General features: G+C 44.7%; 1 protein-coding gene across 1 annotated transcript; it reads left to right on the forward strand.

Annotated features, from left to right (window-relative positions):
• Positions 1 to 17,285: 17,285 nt before the first annotated feature.
• On the forward strand, positions 17,286 to 18,079 carry LOC123044155 (multifunctional methyltransferase subunit TRM112 homolog A). Its single transcript, XM_044466810.1, has one exon. It carries the CDS (start codon positions 17,449 to 17,451, stop codon positions 17,848 to 17,850), a length of 402 nt encoding a protein of 133 aa, XP_044322745.1. The 5' UTR covers positions 17,286 to 17,448; the 3' UTR covers positions 17,851 to 18,079.
• The last annotated feature ends 762 nt before the right edge of the window (positions 18,080 to 18,841 follow it).

Here is an 18,841-nt window from a genome sequence, read left to right on the forward strand (position 1 = left end):
AAATAATATTTTTGGTATTTTTGGTATAGAGATGCAAAGTAAAAAGTAAAAGGCAAAGTAAAAACAAAGCAAGTAATAAAGTAATGGAGATTGATATGATGATAATAGACCCGGGGGCCATAGGTTTCACTAGTGGCTTCTCTCAAGAACATCAGTATTCTACGGTGGGTGAACAAATTACTGTTGAGCAATTGACTGAATTGAGAATAGTTATGAGCATATCTAGGTAATGATCATGTATATAGGCATCACGTCCAAGACAAGTAGATCGAAACGATTCTGCATCTACTACTATTACTCCACTCATCGACCGCTATCCAGCATGCATCTAGAGTATTAAGTTAAAAACAGAGTAACGCCTTAAGCAAGATGACATGATGTAGAGGAATAAATTCATGCAATATGATAAAAAAACCATCTTGTTATCCTCGATGGCAACAATACAATACGTGCCTTGTTGCCCCTTCTGTCACTGGGAAAGGTCACCGCAAGATTGAACCCAAAGCTAAGCACTTCTCCCATTGCAAGAACTACCAATCTAGTTGGAAAACCAAAAGGATAATTCGAAGAGACTTGCAAAGATAACTCAATCATACATAAAAGAATTCAGAGAAGATTCAAATATTGTTCATAGATAAACTGGATCATAAACCCACAATTCATCGGTCTCAACAAACACACCGCAAAAAGAAGATTACATCGAATAGATCTCCACGAGAGAGGGGGAGAACATTGTATTGAGATCCAAAAAGAGAGAAGAAGCCATCTAGCTACTAGCTATGGACCCGAAGGTCTGAAGTAAACTACTCACACTTCATCGGAGGGGCTATGGTGTTGATGTAGAAGCCCTCCATGGTGGATGCCCCCTCCGGCGGAGCTCCGGAACAGGCCCCAAGATGGGATCTCGTGGATACAGAAGGTTGCGGCGGTGGAATTAGGTTTTTGGCTCCGTCTCTGGTCTATTGGGGGTACGTAGGTATATATAGGAGGAAGGAGTACGTCGGTGGAGCGTCAGGGGGCCCACGAAGCAGGGAGGCATGCCCAGGGGGCGCACCCTCCACCCTCGTGACCGCCTCTGGCGCTTCTTGGAGTAGGGTCCAAGTCTCCTGGATCACATTCGGTGAGAAGATCACGTTCCCGAAGGTTTCATTCCGTTTGGACTCCATCGCTCATGCTCCTAGGGGGATAGATTGGTAGGAAAAGACCATCGCTCGTCCCCGACCGCCACTCATAAGGATGCACAAGCCAGGTACACTTCATGTTTCAAGTTTGTTACACAACTTTAACCATACGTGCATGCTACGGGGTTTGCTAACTACAACACAAGCATTTCTCAAATTAACAACTATTCAACTAGCACGACTTTGATATTATCACCTCCATATCTCAAAACAATTATCAAGCATCAAACTTATCTTAGTATTCAATGCACTCAAAAGAAAGTTTCACATATCTTGAATACCAAGTATATTAACATTAAGCAAATTACCATGCTATTAACGACTCTCAAAATAATCTAAGTGAAGCAAGTGAGATCAAGTTTCTTTAAAACAAATCCACCACCGTGCTCTAAAAGATCTAAGTGAAGCACTAGAGCAAAAATTATCACGCTCAAAAGGATATAAGTGAAGCACTATGAGCAAAACTATCAAGCTCAAAAGATATAAGTGAAGCACATAGAGTATTCTAACAAATTTCAATTCATGTATGGCTCCCTCAAAAGGTGTGTACAGCAAGGATGATTGTGGTAAACTAACAAGCAAAGACACAAATAATATAAGACGCTCCAAGCAAAACACATATCATGTTGGTGAATAAAAATATAGCTCCAAGTAAACTACCGATGGAAGCGGACGAAAGAGGGGATGCCTTCCGGGGCATCCCCAAGATTTGACTTTTTGGTGTCCTTGGATTATATTGGGGGTGCCATGGGCATCCCCAAGCTTAGGCTATTTCCACTCCTTGTTCCATAATCCATCAAAAGAATTCACCCAAAACTTGAAAACTTCACAACACAAAACTCAATAGAAATCTCGTGAGCTCCTTTAGAGAAAGAAAACAAAAGACTACTTTAAGGTACTGTAATGAACTCATTCTTTATTTATATTGGTGTTAAACCTACTGTATTCCAACTTCTCTATGGATCATAAACTATTTTACTAGCCATAGATTCATCAAAATAAGCAAACAACACACGCAAAACAGAATCTGTCAAAAACAGAACAGTCTGTAGTAATCTGTAACTAACACAAACTTATGGAACTCTAAAAATTCTACAAAAATAGGAAGTCCTGGAAAATTTGTTTATTGATCATCCGAAAAAAGAATCAACGCAAAAGCACGTTCTTGTGATTTATCATAACTAAATTCGTGCGCAAAGTTTCTGTTTTTCAGCAGAATCAAATCAACTATCATCGTAGGTTATCCTATAGGTTCTACTTGGCACAAACACTAATTAAAACATAAAACCACATCCAAACAGAAGGTATATGGATTATTTATTCCTAAACAGAAGCAAAAACAAAAAACACAAAATAAAATTGGGTTGCCTCCCAACAAGCGCTATCGTTTAACGCCCCTAGCTAAGCATAAAAGCAAGGATAGATCTAGGTATTGCCATCTTTGGTAGGCAATCCATAAGTGACTCTCATGATAGATTCATATGGTAATTTTATTTTCTTTCTAGGGAAGTGTTCCATGCCTTTCTTTAAAGGAAATTGGAATCTAATATTTCCTTCCTTCATATCAATAATTGCACCAATCGTTCTAAGGAAAGGTCTACCAAGAATAATAGGACATGAAGGATTGCAATCTATATCAAGAACGATAAAATCTACGGGCACATAATTCCTATTTGCAACAATGAGCACATCATTAATTCTTCCCATAGGTTTTTAATAGTGGAATCCGCAAGATGCAAGTTTAGAGAGCAATCATCAAAATCACGAAAATCTAGCAAATCGCATAAAGTTTTGGGAATAGTAGAGACACTAGCACCCAACTCACACAAAGCATGAAAACTCATAATTTTTAATTTTAATTTTAATGGTAGGTTCCCACTCATCATTGGGTTTCCTAGGGATAGAAACCTTCAACTCAAGCTTTTCTTCATAAGATTGCATTAAGGCATCAACAATGTGTTCGGTAAAAGCCTTATTTTGACTATAAGCATGAGGAGAATTTAGCATGGATTGCAACAAGGAAATATAATCAATTAAAGAGCATTTTTCATAATTAAATTCCTTGAGATCCAAAATAGTGGGTTTAGCAATATCTTGATTTTTATTTCTTTCAATCCCACTTTTATCAATTTCATCATCAAGATCCAAAAACTCAGAATTCTTAGAACGCCTTCTAGGTAAAGGAAGATCATATTCAGTTTCATCAAGATTCATATTGCAAAACAAAGATTTGATAGGGGACACATCAATAACTTTTAGATCTTCATCTTGATTTTCATAGGAATTAGAAGAACACGCTTTAATAAAGGCATCTTTAGAAGCACGCATCCTAGCGGTTCTTTCTTTGCACTCATCAATGGAAATTCTCATGGCATTGAGAGACTCATTGATATCATGCTTAGGAGGAATAGATCTAAGCTTTAAAGAATCAATCTCGAGAGAAATTCTATCAATGTTCCTAGTCAAATCATCAACTTTAAGCAATTTTTCTTCAAACAAAGCATTAAAATTCTTTTGTGAATTCATAAACTCTTTAACACTACTCTCAAATTCAGAGGGCATCTTATTAAAATTTCCATAAGAGTTGTTGTAGGAATTTCCATAATTATTAGAAGGATTACTAGGATAAGGCCTAGAATTAAAATTCCCTCTATACGCGTTGTTACCAAAACTATTCCTACCAATAAAATTCACATCCATAGATTCATTATTATTCTCAAGCAAAGTAGATAAAGGCATATTATCGGGATCAGAAGAAACACTCTTAGCAAATAAATTCCTAAGTTCATCCATCTTTTCACTCAAAACATTGATTTCTTCTATAGCATGCACCTTTTTATTAGTAGATCTTTCAGTATGCCATTGAGAATAATTAACCATAATATTATCTAGGAGTTTAGTAGCATCTCCTAAAGTGATTTCCATAAAAGTGCCTCCCGCGGCCGAATCTGAAAGATTTCTAGAAGCAAAATTCAATCCAGCATAAAAATTTTGTATAATCATCCACAAGTTCAAACCATGAGTAGGACAATTACGTAGCATTAATTTCATTCTCTCCCAAGCTTCTGCAACATGTTCATGATCAAGTTGCTTAAAATTCATAATATCATTTCTAAGAGAGATAATCTTAGCGGGAGGAAAATACTTAGAGATAAAAGCATCTTTGCACTTGTTCCAAGAATCAATACTGTTTTTAGGCAAAGATGAAAACCACGCTTTAGCACGATCTCTAAGCAAAAAAGGAAATAGCTTCAATTTTAACGACATCATTATCGACATCTTTTTTCTTTTGCATATCACATAAATCAATGAAGCTATTCAGATGAGTAGCGGCATCTTCATTGGAAGGCCGGCGAATTGATCTTTCATAACAAGATTCAACAAAGCAGTATTGATTTCACAAGATTCAGTATTGGCAAGAGGAGCAATCGGAGTGCTAAGGAAATCATTATTATTGGTATTGGTGAAGTCACACAATTTGGTAGCATCTTAAGCCATCACGACAAGCAAGCAAACTAACACACGAGCAAACAAAAGGACGAGGAAAAGGCAACGGAAAGATAGGAGGAGATTGGGAAAGAGAGGGCGAATAAAACGGCAAGGGTGAAGTGGGGGAGAGGAAAACGAGAGGCAAATGGCAAATAATGTAATGCGAGAGATAGGGATTGTGATGGGTACTTGGTATGTTGACTTTTGCGTAAGCCTCCCCGGCAACGACGCCAGAAATCCTTCTTGCTACGTCTCGAGCTTGCGTTGGTTTTCCCCGAAGAGGAGAGGATGATGCAGCACAGTAGCGTAAGTATTTCCCTCAGTTTTTGAGAACCAAGGTATCAATCGAGTAGGAGGTCACGCGCAAGTCCCTCGTACCTGCACAAAACGATAGCTACTCGCAACCAACGCGATTAGGGATTGTCAATCCCTTCACGGTCACTTACGAGAGTGAGGTCTGATAGAGATAATATTTTTGGTATTTTTGGTATAAAGATGCAAAGTAAAAAGTAAAAGCAAACCAAAAAAATAAAGTGATGGAGATTAATATGATGAGAATAGACCCGGGGGCCATAGGTTTCACTAGTGGCTTCTCTCAAGAGCATAAGTATTCTACGGTGGGTGAACAAATTACTATTGAGCAATTGATAGAATTGAGCATAGTTATGAGGTTATCTAGGTATGATCATGTATATAGGCATCACGTCCGAGACAAGTAGATTGAAACGATTCTGCATCTACTACTATTACTCCACTCATCGACCGCTATCCAGCATGCATCTAGAGTATTAAGTTAAAAACAGAGTAACGCCTTAAGCAAGATGACATGATGAAGAGGAATAAATTCATGCAATATGATAAATACCCCATCTTGTTATCCTCGATGGCAACAATACAATACGTGCCTTGCAACCCTTTCTGTCACTGGGTAAGGACACCGCAAGATTGAACGGAAAGCTAAGCACTTCTCCCATTGCAAGAACTACCAATCTAGTTGGCCAAACCAAACGGATAATTCGAAGAACTTGCAAAGATAACTCAATCATACATAAAAGAATTCAGAGAAGATTCAAATATTATTCATAGATAAATTGGATCATAAACCCACAATTCATCGGTCTCAACAAACACACCGCAAAAAAGAAGATTACATAGAATAGATCTCCATGAGAGAGGGGGAGAACATTGTCTTAAGATCCAAAAAGAGAGAAGAAGCCATCTAGCTACTAGCTATGGACCCGAAGGTCTGAAGTAAACTACTCACACTTCATCGGAGGGGCTATGGTGTTGATGTAGAAGCCCTCCGTGGTAGATGCCCCCTCTGGCGGAGCTCCGGAACAGGCCTCAAGATGGGATCTCGTGGATACAGGAAGGTACGGCGGTGGAATTAGGTTTTTGGCTCCGTCTCTGGTCTATTGGGGGTACGTAGGTATATATAGGAGGAAGGAGTACGTCGGTGGAGCGTCAGGGGGCCCATGAGGCAGGGGAGCGCGCCCAGGGGGGCGCGCCCTCCACCCTCGTGACCGCCTCTGCCGCTTCTTGGAGTAGGGTCCAAGTCTCCTGGATCACGTTCGGTGAGAAGATCACGTTCCCAAAGGTTTCATTCCGTTTGGACTCCGTTTGATATTTTGTTTCTTCGAAATACTGAAAAAGGAAAAAAAACAGCAATTCTGGGCTGGGCCTCCGGTTAATAGGTTAGTCCCAAAAATAATATAAAAGTGGAAAATAAAGCCCATTATAATCCAAAACAATAGATAAAGTAGCATGGAGCAATCAAAAATTATAGATATGTTGGAGACGTATCATGCGGCCCGACCTAAGTCAATTGCCTGCGTAGGTAAAATAGTGCAAACCAAAAAACAATAATGAAAAAAGGTGCATGATTAATTTATGCGAAAAAAGTTTGGTAAATATGGCCTGAGCGCTGAGGCTAGCTCGATGGCGCATTGGCGTCGTGTATACCTGGCCAAACCTCGGGCCGGGCCTAGCCAAGCCCGACACAAAAAACTCAGGCCCGGGCCCGGCCCGGCCCGGCCATCGGGCCTGTGTTTCTGGGCCCGAGCCTGGCCCGAGCATGTAAAAGCCCGTCGGGCTTCGGGCCGGCCCGGCCCGACCTTCAGAAAATGGCAAAAACGACGGGCCCAGGCCCGGCCCGGCCCGGCCTTTGGGCTCAAAAACTAGGCCCGAGCCCGGCCCGGGGGCAGCGTCGGGTCGGGCTTTTTCGGGCCGGGCTTCCCATGGCCAGGACTAGCGTCGTGGCACGGCGATGTCGGTGAAGGTCGGCCTGCCCAAGTGACAGGGAGAGGCTGGTCGGGCTGATCCCAGGTACAAACGATAGTAGAATTTCTTTGGAAAAATGATGCAATACAGGCCAACAAACAATATTCTATGTATAATAATGCTAAACGAATAATTTGGAAAAATACGACCTGAACGCCAGCAACGACGACTGTAGCAGACTGAAGCAAACGGACGAACTGATCCATGCCGAACATGCTGCAAAGCCAATTCTATGCGCAGTAGCACTTTTATTCTGCGTATTTGTCAGAAAAAGTAGAAGACAACCAGCGGTCGACTACATAGGTATTGAATTAAAAAAGAAAAGAAATAAATCTCCGTGTGGTGTGATGCCATCGAGCCGAGCTCTGATCAGTGCACTGCTCCGCGCTATCCCTTTGGCCGGATCACACGTGGGCCAGATTGAGGCCGGATCAGATGTATCGCCAAGCAGTGGACATGAACATAGGCTGTACTACAATCTATACACACAGCAGTACCAACCGAACAGAAAACATAATGGCACAAATAATTTGTACTGTATGTATTTATTAGGAAGAATAGCACATTAGTATTTCCTAATAAAGAGAAGGAAAGATTGATCTCCCTGTGGGTTGCCGCATAGCTGAATTTATGTTTAGCTACGGGCACTGCTTCGTGCAAACTATACGCAGACGTGTTCGTCTTCCTCGGCTGTGCAAAGAAAACAACACTGGCCCAAGCAATAATTCGCTCCTCGAAGAAAAATATTATACATTGAACCTGGCACTCATACGACGAACATTAGTCATCACATTAAAATCAATATGGGACAGGAGATCTAGCATCTCACGTGAGGGTTAGCAAGTACTCCCCCGTTCCAAAATTGATGACCCAACTTTGTACTAGATAACCCAACTTTATACTAAAGTTAGTATAAAGTTGAGTCATCTATTTTAGAACGAAGGGAGTAGTAGGAGTATAGTACTACTCCTCATGCTAGGGTCAAGTCAATCCAGTACATCAACACGCACGGGACAGACCACTAGCTAAAAGATTGTCATTAAATAATAGGTATAAAAAGGAAGGATAGAACCTCCCTGTGTATTGCTGCCGATCTTTCTGTCGGCCAGCCCGTCTGTACTACTCCGCGTGGGCAGGTCCTCGGCCGCCACAAATCTTCCAACCATATGCTGTCGTTTTCGTATAGGTTGCACCACCGCCGCTGCCTAGAATTTCTTATTCTCGATCTGGCCGCAGACAAAAATTGCACAGACGTGATAGCAACAATTTTGCAAAGGAGATAATTTGTACGGTACAAATCTAACTGAAAAAATATCACCTGATCATCCATCGATCCGCGATGATCACCCAGCAGGCTCTCAATGAAAGCACCAATGTCGGTTCAATATACGGCATCTCGTAGTAGGGGTCCTAAGCTAGGCGTCTTGGAGCGATGATAACATGAACACGGGGTTTTACCCAGCTTCGGGCTCTTTTGAAGAGATAATACCCTACATGCTGCTTTTGATTGTTTTCATATGGGTGTAGTACAGAGTACATGTATCTACCACGAGATTGTAGTAATGAATATGAGATTGTCTATTGACTAGCCTGGCCTCGGTTTACATATGCACCGTAGGCCTAGGGTTCAGAGGAGTCCTTGTCTTGGGCGCCAAGTCTTGTGGAATCCTTCTTGTATGCGGCATGGGCTGTCCGAACTGGCCCAATAGTGAACCGCCATGGGGGTCCTCGACCCGATCCAGCTGGTCGGGAGACGACGTGGTGAGTACCCCCTAGTCCAGGACACCGTCATTGCCCCCCAAGTTGGTGGGAGGCGCCCCCACCCCTAGGGTTTCCAACCCTAGGCGCCTTGGGCTCTTGGGGGGCGCACCAACCCACTAGGGGGCTGGTGCCCACCCATATGCAGCCCACTTGGTCTCCTGGGGTAGGTGGCCCCACCCGGTGGACCCCTGGACACCTTTTGGTGGTCCCGGTACAATGCTGATAACCACCGGAACTATTCCGGCGACTGAAATTGGATTTCCCACATATAAATCTTCACCTCCGGACCATTCCGAAACTCCTCGTGACGTCTGAGATCTTATCCAGGACTTCGAACAACTTTCAGTAACCACATACAATTTCCCATTACAACTCTAGCGTCACCGAACCTTAAGTGTGTAGACCCTATGGGTTCGGGAACCATGCAGACATGACCAAGACATCTCTCCGGCCAATAACCAATAGCGGGATCTGGATACCCATATTGGCTCCTAGATGTTCCACGATGATCTCATCGGATGAACCATGATGTCAGGGATTCAATCAATCCTATATAAAATTCCCTTTGTCCATCAGTGTGTTACTTTCCCGAGATTCGATCGTCGGTATTCCCGTACCTCGTTCAATCTCGTTACCGGCAAGTCTCTTTACTCGCTTCGTAATGCATAATCCCGTGGCTAACTCCTTAGTCACATGGAGCTCATTATGATGATGCATTAGCGAGTGGGCCCAGAGATACCTCTCCGTCATACAGAGTGACAAATCCCAGTCTCGATTCGTGCCAACCCAACAGACACTTTCGGAGATACCTGTAGTGCACCTTTATGGTCACCCAGTTACATTGTGTCGTTTGATACACCCAAAGCATTCCTATGGCATCCGGGAGTTACACAATCGCATGGCCTAAGGAAAGATACATGACATTAGAAAAGCTCTAGCAAACGAACTACACGATCTTGTGCTATGCTTAGGACTGGGTCTTGTCCATCACATCATTCTCCTAATGATGTGATCTCCTTATCAATGACATCCAATGTCCATGGTCAGGAAACCATAACCATCTGTTGATCAACGAGCCAGTCAACTAGAGGCTCACTACGAACATGTTGTGGTCTATGTATTCACACATGTATTACAGTTTTCGGTTAATACAATTATAGCATGAACAATAGACAACTACCATGAACAGGTAAATATAATAATAACCATTTTATTATTGCCTCTAGGGCATATTTCCAATAGGAGAAACAGACACCCGCCAGCCACCTTTATGCAAAACTAGTTGCATGTCTGTCAATGAAACCGATCATATGAACGTGGTCATGTAAGGTTGGTCTGGGACGCTTCATCCAACAATACCACCAAATCAAAATAAGACATTGGTGGTATGCAGTATAACGATCATCGCCCACAACTCTTTGTGTTCTACTCGTCATATCATCTACGCATAGACCTGGCTTGGATGCCACTGTTGGGAAACGTAGCATGCAATTTCAAAAAAATTCCTATGCTCACGCAAGATCTATCTAGGAGATGCATAGCAACGAGAGGGGGAGAGTGTGTCCACGTATCCTCGTAGACAAAAAACGGAAGCGTTTGCTCCATGCGGTTGATGTAGTCGAACATCTTCTCGTTCTGACCGATCGAGTACCCAACGTATGGCACCTCCGAGTTTTGCACATGTTCAGCGTGATGACATCCCTCGAGCTCTTGATCCAGCAGAGGGACGAGGGAGTAGATGAGTTCCGTCAGCACGACGGCATGGTGACGGTGATGGTGATGTGATCCGCGTAGGGCTTTGCCTAATCACCGCGAGAATATGACCGGAGGCATAAACTGTGGAGGGGGGGGCGCACACGGCTTGGAGCAATTGATGTGTGTCATAGGGGCGCCCCACGTATATAAAGGAGGGAGGGAGAGGAGGCCGGCCTAGGCGCGCCCCAAGTAAGGGGGAGTCCCACTTGGACTCCCACTAGGATTCGCCCTTTCCTTTTTTCGGAGGAGGGAAGGAGTAGGAGAAGGAAAGGGGGCGCCGCCCCCACCCCTTGTGGGCTGGTGTACCTCCCTCCTATGGACCATATGGCCCATATCTTCCACCGGGGGGTTCCGGTAACCCCTCCGGTACTCCGATATGTACCTGATACACTCCAGAACCCTTCTGGTGTCCGAATACTACCTTCCAATATATCAATCTTTACCTCTTGACCATTTCAAGACCCCTCGTCATGACAGTGATCTCATCCAGGACTCCGAACAACCTTCGGTCATCAAAACACATAACTCATATAATACATATCGTCATCGAATGTTAAGCGTGCGGACCCTATGGGTTCGAGAACTATGTAGACATGACCGAGACACCTCTCTGGACAATAACCAATAGCAGAACCAGGATGCTCATATTGGTTCCCACATATTCTACAAAGATCTTTATCGGTCGAACCGCAATGTCAACATACGTTATTCCCTTTGTCATCGGTATGTTACTTGCCCGAGATTCGATCGTCGGTATCTTTATACCTAGTGCAATCTCGTTACCGGCAAGTCTCTTTACTCATTCTGTAATGCATCATCCCACAACTAACTCATTAGTCACATTGCTTGCAAGGCTTCATATGATGTGCATTACCGAGAGGGCCCAGAGATACCTCTCCGATACTCAGAGTGACAAATCCTAATCTTGATCTATGCCAACCCAACAAACACCTTCGAAGATACCTGCAGAGCATCTTTATAGTCACCCAGTTACGTTGTGACGTTTGATAGCGCACAAGGCATTCCTCCGGTGTCCAGGAGTTGCATAATCTCATAGTCAGAGGAATATGTATTTGACATGAAGAAAGCAGTAGCATTAAAACTGAACGATCATTATGATAAGCTAACGGATGGGTCTTGTCCATCACATCATTCCACTAATGATGTGATCCCGTTCATCAAATGACAACTCATGTCCATGGCTAGGAAACTTAACCATCTTTGATCAACGAGCTAGTCTAGTAGAGGCATACTAGGGACACGGTGTTTTGTCTATGTATTCACACATGTAGCAAGTTTCCGGTTAATAAAACTCTAGCATGAATAATAAACATTTATCATGCATCAGGAAATATAAAATAACAACTTTATTATTGCCTCTAGGGCATATTTCCTTCACAAAGAAGGTGGCGACTCCTGATAATCAGGGTCAGAGGAATTAAGAAGATGTATTGTAAGACCAGCTTTAGGTAAAAGCAAGGTTGGACTATGTGGTACCTCAGCTGGCCGCTTACGGGAAGAAGGCTCATTACTTAACCCGGCCAATAATTTGCCCGAGCCACCACTTCGTTTGGCGTCTCGCGTCACATTGAGCCTTCTTCAAAATAAATTGTGGGTGAAAGTGAGCACCTGGGTGAGAAAATTTTACTTTTAAAACAACCCGTCACACTTTCTCTGAAGGGGTGGAGTCTGAACCAGATGAAACGGAAATTACCTCAATATCGTCTTCCCGGCTTGTGGCAGCCTCTTCTTGTGAGGAAAGGGTGTCAGCTAGGTCAATAAAGAGTCGACCAAGCGAGTCAAGTTCTACCTCTGATGGATTTTCAACATCTACTGACTCGCCCACAACAGCCGGCTCAGTGGTGGTAACCGTCTTATTATTCTTTAATTTCTTATTGGCCCGAGTCTTGGCCACGACAAGTTTTTGGTTTCTTGGTCCAGAAGGCGCAGTCGGCCTATATAAGTGCGGAAAAGATTGGGTAAGTAAGGCATGACATGGATTTAAAACATACTGAGCCAGATACAAACAAACACTTCTAGGCAGAGTCGGGTTTTGTTTGAAGAATGGTAGTAGGCCAACTTTGTTGCAGTTTTCTTAAGATTCGCCAAGTAAGGTCCTCACAACTTTAAAGACTTCTTTAGTTGTAAAGTTGTCTTCAGTATACCGTTGAGGATCGTTTGACTCGCCAGAATACTCACACATGAAGCCAGGACAACGGCTTAGGGGGAGTATTTTCCAGGAGACCCAGCACCAGGGCAGATCAACTCCAATTAACCCATGGGCCAATAAAGCTTTAGCCTTGGATAGAAATGGGAAGGCATTCGCATGTTCTTCTGGGGTAATTTTACTTAGCGGGTCAAAATCCGCTGGGAAGACGCCCAGCTCTATAACCTGGCAGGGGATTCTCAGTGGTTGGAGCGGTGTTCTTGCAGTAAAACCAAGTGGTCACCCATCCTTTAGGGTGGCTTGGCAAGGTTGCGGTAGGGAAACTGGTATCTCCTCGTCTCTGGATAGGACTCCACCTAATTCTCAGCTTGGATCATTCTGACATTCGGTCTGACAATTTATATAAAAGAACACTTTGAAGAGGGCAATGGTAGGCTCTATTTGTAGATAAACCTCACAGAAGATTTGGAAGTGGCAGATGTTGGATACAGAGTTTGGGCCTATATCTTGAGGGTGCAAGTTGAAGTAGTGCAAGACATCCCTAAAAAACTTAGACCCGGGCAGTGTAAAACCCCTGAGTATATGATCAGTGAACACTACAATTTCCCCTTCAGCGGGAGTAGGGATGGTCTCTCCTTTGCTAACCCGCCATCCAATTTCCTGTTGAGTCGCCAATAGGCCTTGGCCTACATAATCATTGAGGATTTCTTCGGTAACCAGAGAGTGCTCCCAGTTGCAGATGGTCATATTGAGTAGCCTAAAGGTACGAAAGTAAGTTACAAATAAGGCAGGATTATAAGCCGTTGCAAGTAACGGCGGGTTAATTGAGATAAGCTACTTTTTGGAAATTCTTGGCGAGTTATAAATTCAAAGTTAAGCCGCCCGAAAGGTGAAAGGCGGGTCAATGGCCTATGTTGCTGGATTTTGGCTAAGTGTGTGATAAACAAATTTTGCAATCTACAGCTATATATACGGATCTACGGCAGTTAAGAAAAGGTGGATAAATGTTGAACCTAGGGCGCAATAGTGGAAGAACTGGCAAGGTGTGTGCTGATTCTGAAAAGGAAGTAGTTTATTCTAGATACAAGATGAAGGCTAAAACGGCTTCCGCGCTGTTCCAATATCATTTTTGGATTGAAATACGGGTGTTTATATGAGAATAGGATGAACTGGGTGAACGCCGATGAACTCTGTGAACTAGGGTGACCTAATATGGATCTAAGAAAAGAGAAGAACGACACCTGATGGTGTTGCTGAAGAGTGGATGAGCGCCGCGGGTCTCTGGTCTGAACAGGTTGATGCAACAGCCTTTGACGGAGTTGCTGGCGAAGCTCTATTGGTGCGGTGGAGCTCCGGTCGTGGATGAGGTCGCGAGGAAGAAGAAGAGGCAGAGGCAATGGTGGTAAAAAGTGAACAGGCAGGGCCCTTGTCCCTATATATAAGGAAGAGATAGAACAGTGAAAAGGCATGTGCGGCGATCGAGGAGACGTGATAATTATCTCACCAAAAGGGGCGCCCTGATTTTAGGAATGGCTGGTTAAATGCAAAGATTCATTGTGACGTCATGAGATTTTTTCTGGACTTAATAATATGACGTCATATTTTCTTATGGCGGGTCATGAAGGTCTGTTCAAGGTCAAGCTTTAGAAGAGCTGAAGAAGATGCACAGACTACGAGATGGAGATTGACATGAAGAAGTTCAAATCAATCTGGGCCTAATGTTGGGGATATAACCCCACGGTGTGACCCGCCCATGAGGGGCCGGTTACACTATTGGCGACTCATAAGTGAAAGCCTAAAGTAGGCCCAGAAAGATAAGATATGAAGACTGGAGGCGGCTTACAAAGCGGGCTTGTTGAAGGCCCAAGACCCGGACATGGCGTCATAGCCCGGAGGTGTGAGCCGCCCGATGGCAACTTGCCTAATAAGGCAAAGCGACTTAAAGCCCGTGTCGGTCACGTTGTGTGATCCGATTTGGACTCTTGTCAGCCCAGGGCCTCGACCTGTGTATATAAAGGCGAGACCCTGCAGCGGGTAAAGGGGAGAAATCATCAATCGATAGCTAGCTCAAGCAATTCCGCTCCGTTGTAATCGATACTCAGGAAATACAACTTAAATCAGGACGTAGGCTTTTACCTCGATCTTGAGGGGCCGAACCTGGGTAAACTCGTGTTTCTCGTCCCGCTCAACCCCTTTAAGCCAACCTACGTTGCGATGGCTCCACACCTAAGTCCTTTCACAAGGGCATATACCGTGACAAAACCATGGCACACACCCTTCATCCCTTGTCTCCATTCCTCTCCACACTTACATCCCCCAATCCCAGTCGCCACAGACAGAAGACAACATGGTGCACCTTGTCTGCCGTGGAACTTTGTCCCCACTACCACGACTCACCTCCCTCGTCGCTGGCCTTCGTCGCCATCGTGTTGACTTGCCTCCCCATCGTTAGCACAGACAACTTCGCCCGCCGTGAATCAACCTCCTCTTGGTCCGGAGATGTCCTCCTCCGCTATCGTGGTCGTCCTCCACGACCCTTCCTCCTCTGCCGCTCCCCTTTGTCTGCCGACATCCTTTATGGCCGGAGCATGCAAGCCGCGTTGATTCTCTTCCTCACCGACCACCTCGTCTGATTCTTGGAAGGTGAGTAAAGAACTGACGGATTCTCTAATGGGTTGTGGCTTGTGATGATGGTGATATGCGGCTACATGTGTGTGTCAACAAATACATGGATATGTGTTGGGATGTGATGCTACATGTGTGTATGTTGTGGTGCCACCGTGTTGCTTTGTAGATGTCCTGCCGTACATACAGATTTGAGGAAGAGAACATGTCTATTCATTAATTGTCAAGGTAGTAGAAAGAACACCAGAAGTAAGAATTACATACAAGTCTGTAGACCACCTAGCGACAACTATAAGCACTGGAGCAAGCCAAAGGCGCGCCGGCATCATAGCCCCTCCCTCATCAGAGCCGGGCAAACATCGTTGTAGTAGACAGTCGGGACGTCGTCGGGGTAAGGCCCCATAGGACCAGCGCACCAGAACAGCAACTGCCGTCGAGGGAAGTTTAGATCGGAAGGATCCAACCCGCACACACATAGACGAATGAAGATCAAATCCAAGCAGATCCATTAAAGAAATGCCGACCGGATCCCACGAGATCCGCCGGAGACACACCTTCACACGCCCTTCGACAACGCTAGAAACATCATCTGGACGGGGGCTAGGCAGGAAGGGCCTTATTCCATCTTCAAGAAGCCACTTCTGCCTCGTCTTTTCCTGAGCATGGCACAAAGCCTAACAAAACTCCAAAAAACACTTAAAAAGGGAGCCCTCCCGCTGGCAAGGGTCAGGGTCGATCGCGCCTCCATGATCTAAGGACCATAGGAGATGAGGCGGACCGACGGCGGCGTGGGCGAGAAGCAGGGAAACCCTAATAGGTCATAGGAGGCGAGCGAAGAGGTATGCGATGTGTGATATTGTCCACTAGTAGTAGATGCTCATGTATATTTGCTTTGTAGATGTGCCATTGTCCACTAGAAGAAAACATGTGTGTGATTGCGGATTTGAGGAACAAAAGAGAAATAAAGTGTTGAAATGATAATTCAATTCGGAGGTCGGGCTCATCTGCACCTGGTGAGTAGTAAAATAATAAAATCATTTTTTATGGTGCAAGATGCTCAAATTTGTGGGGTTTGTGCAAAATTTTGGGGGTGTTTGGACATTCAATGAGCTCGCAACAAAAAAGGCAAAATTGGGCATGAACAGTGTTGTTTTCAAAAGTTTCCGAGAAACTCCATGAGCTCCTCAAATGTCCAAACTTCACCAAATTTTACACGGGCATCACGCATAAAAGCATCTTGCACCACCAAAAAACATTTTTTAATTATCATGAATTTATTGTTCACCCTCGGGCTCATCTGAGTCCGGGTGCCAAAACACCGTTCCCGTGTTGAAACTGCTTCTGCAAACAACAAAAATGGTACAACAACGCCAGAAAAAAGTCATCCCCTCACCATCGTACAAGCCTAGTACAAAGAGCAAACGAAAAAAAGACAATTACACAGCAGTCCACCTATCAAATGAGGCCCAATCGGGCTGAATATGCTTTTTGTGGGTTTTTGGCTTAGCCGGTGGCTGGCTGGCAGAAGCTAGCATATTGACTCCTAGAATTCACGTGAGAAACTGCCTGCTGGAGTTGGACGACGGGGTTGGGGATTTGGCAGTCATGGGGGACTACCGAACATGCCCTAAGGCTTGGCTCTAGGGATCGACCTTGTTTCGTGGCGGGCTGAAGACCAGCCCAACCCTTTTATTCACGTGTCATGCCACATAAAATATCCATGTCTGTGGACCGATCTTAAAAGCACGACCCATATGGTCAGGTTTGCTTTGCACGGCATGTGTACAGAAAACTGGCCATATGGGCCGGCCCAGACTGGGCTAGACGTGCCTGGCACGACATGTATACTATACGGGTCATTGCCGTGCCGGCCCGCATGCCATGCCATACTCCCCTATAGTAAAACGGGCCAGACCGACACGTTTGGCCCACTGGCCCGTGTATTGTTCAGCCTATTGGGTTGTACAAATTTCTTTTAGAAAACGGACCATGCTGCGGGAGCACAGGCACCGCCCGTTTATATCGAAGCAACCAGCCCGAAAAGGCCCAAGACCCCGTCCCGCAGCTTCACTTTCCCCATTCTCCTTCCAATCCACCACTCCGCCGCTAGGGTTTTTAGGTTTTATCCCACAGCAGCAGCGGCCGTCGGCGGCGACAACCTAACCCTCCGCGGCAACTCGAGCGAGAGAGATGAGGCTTCTCACGCACAACTTCCTGGCGTCGAACGTGAAGGGCGTGAGCACGGGCTACCCGCTCGCGCTGGAGGTCGCCAAGACGTCCATCAAGGAGGTGGAGCTCAACGTCGACTTCCTCCGCGGGATCCTTCCCAAGATCGACTGGCGGGCGCTCTTCGCCGCCACGAGCGCCGCGGGGTTCCCGGAGCTCCTCGCCGCGGAGCAGCCGCCGGAGGCCGAGCTCTTCGCCGAGGGCGCCGCGGACGTCGAAGGCAGCGCGATCCGCCGCCTCCACCACGCGCTCCTCGAGATCCACGTCCAAGAGGGCACCCTCGTCTGCCCCGATAGCGGCCGCTCCTTCCCCATCCTGAAGGGCGTCCCCAATATGCTTCTCCATGAGGACGAGGTGCGGCACTGACTCGCGTGCAGCACCAGCCGTCTGCCTTGCTTTCTTGTTTGCTCGTGCCACATATGGTTATGCACTTCCAGGGCTTGGACTCCTAAGATTGTGTGTATGAACTATCCTAGCATGAATTGTGGATCTTGAAGTCGTACCTTGATAAATACTACTCCTACCTGTGACGTTTTGCTCCAAATCGCGCTTTTGTTTCAGTATATTGGGGCTTCTGAACCTCGACTTTACTCAACTGCTGCTACTTTACTTTTTGGTAAATTTACCTTTGGTTATCATGAATGATTTAGTACACAGTAGTGTGAGGGATTGCTGCAGGGGGAAATGAACATATGAGATTACAGTTTATTTTTTGTCAAGTATAATTTGAAGTTCTCTTGAGGAAATTACTTTTTGATTGAGTAATTTGGTGTCAAAACTATTGCTTAGCATGCATTTTTATTCTCGCCGAGGTGTTAGAATATTGAATCATCTCGTAGCATGCATGGTGTTAGTAGTGTGATTAGGACTGGTAATGAATCATCCATTCATCTTGTATACTAGATGAAAATTTGATTATGATTTGTGCCAAAACTACCAATTGAGGGCTGTATGAATCTGGCTGTATTTTTGTTATGTGTGTGTATAGGGGTGTGTTTAGGTGCAGAATTTTCAGTCATACCCATCAAACAATTTCGTACACTAGTTTGAAAATCTGAATCTTCCTCTTGCTGGCTCTCATCATTGGTGTGTACATCATATACCAGTGAGTTGTACTTGTACGTGCTTTGCTCGCGAGATATTGTTGCACCATAATATTAACAAGCCACAGTATTTACATATGCATAATGTAAAATACAGTGTTGTTACCGATGATGGTTGAATTGATTTAAAAACAAATTTTAGCCACATAGCGCAGTGTACATGATATAGTAAATGTATTGACCTTAAGGCATCTTCAAAGGCGATCCTCAAAACTTCGGCACATGTCTGATCAGACATTTTTGTTCACTTTTGC

The sequence above is a fragment of the Triticum aestivum genome, chromosome 2B, assembly GCF_018294505.1.
Source record: "Triticum aestivum cultivar Chinese Spring chromosome 2B, IWGSC CS RefSeq v2.1, whole genome shotgun sequence".
Lineage (NCBI taxonomy): Eukaryota > Viridiplantae > Streptophyta > Magnoliopsida > Poales > Poaceae > Triticum > Triticum aestivum.

Coding starts and splice junctions, on each gene's coding strand:
- LOC123044155 (XM_044466810.1), top strand. CDS start 17,449: ATGAGGCTTCTCACGCACAACTTCCTGGCGTCGAACGTGAAGGGCGTG.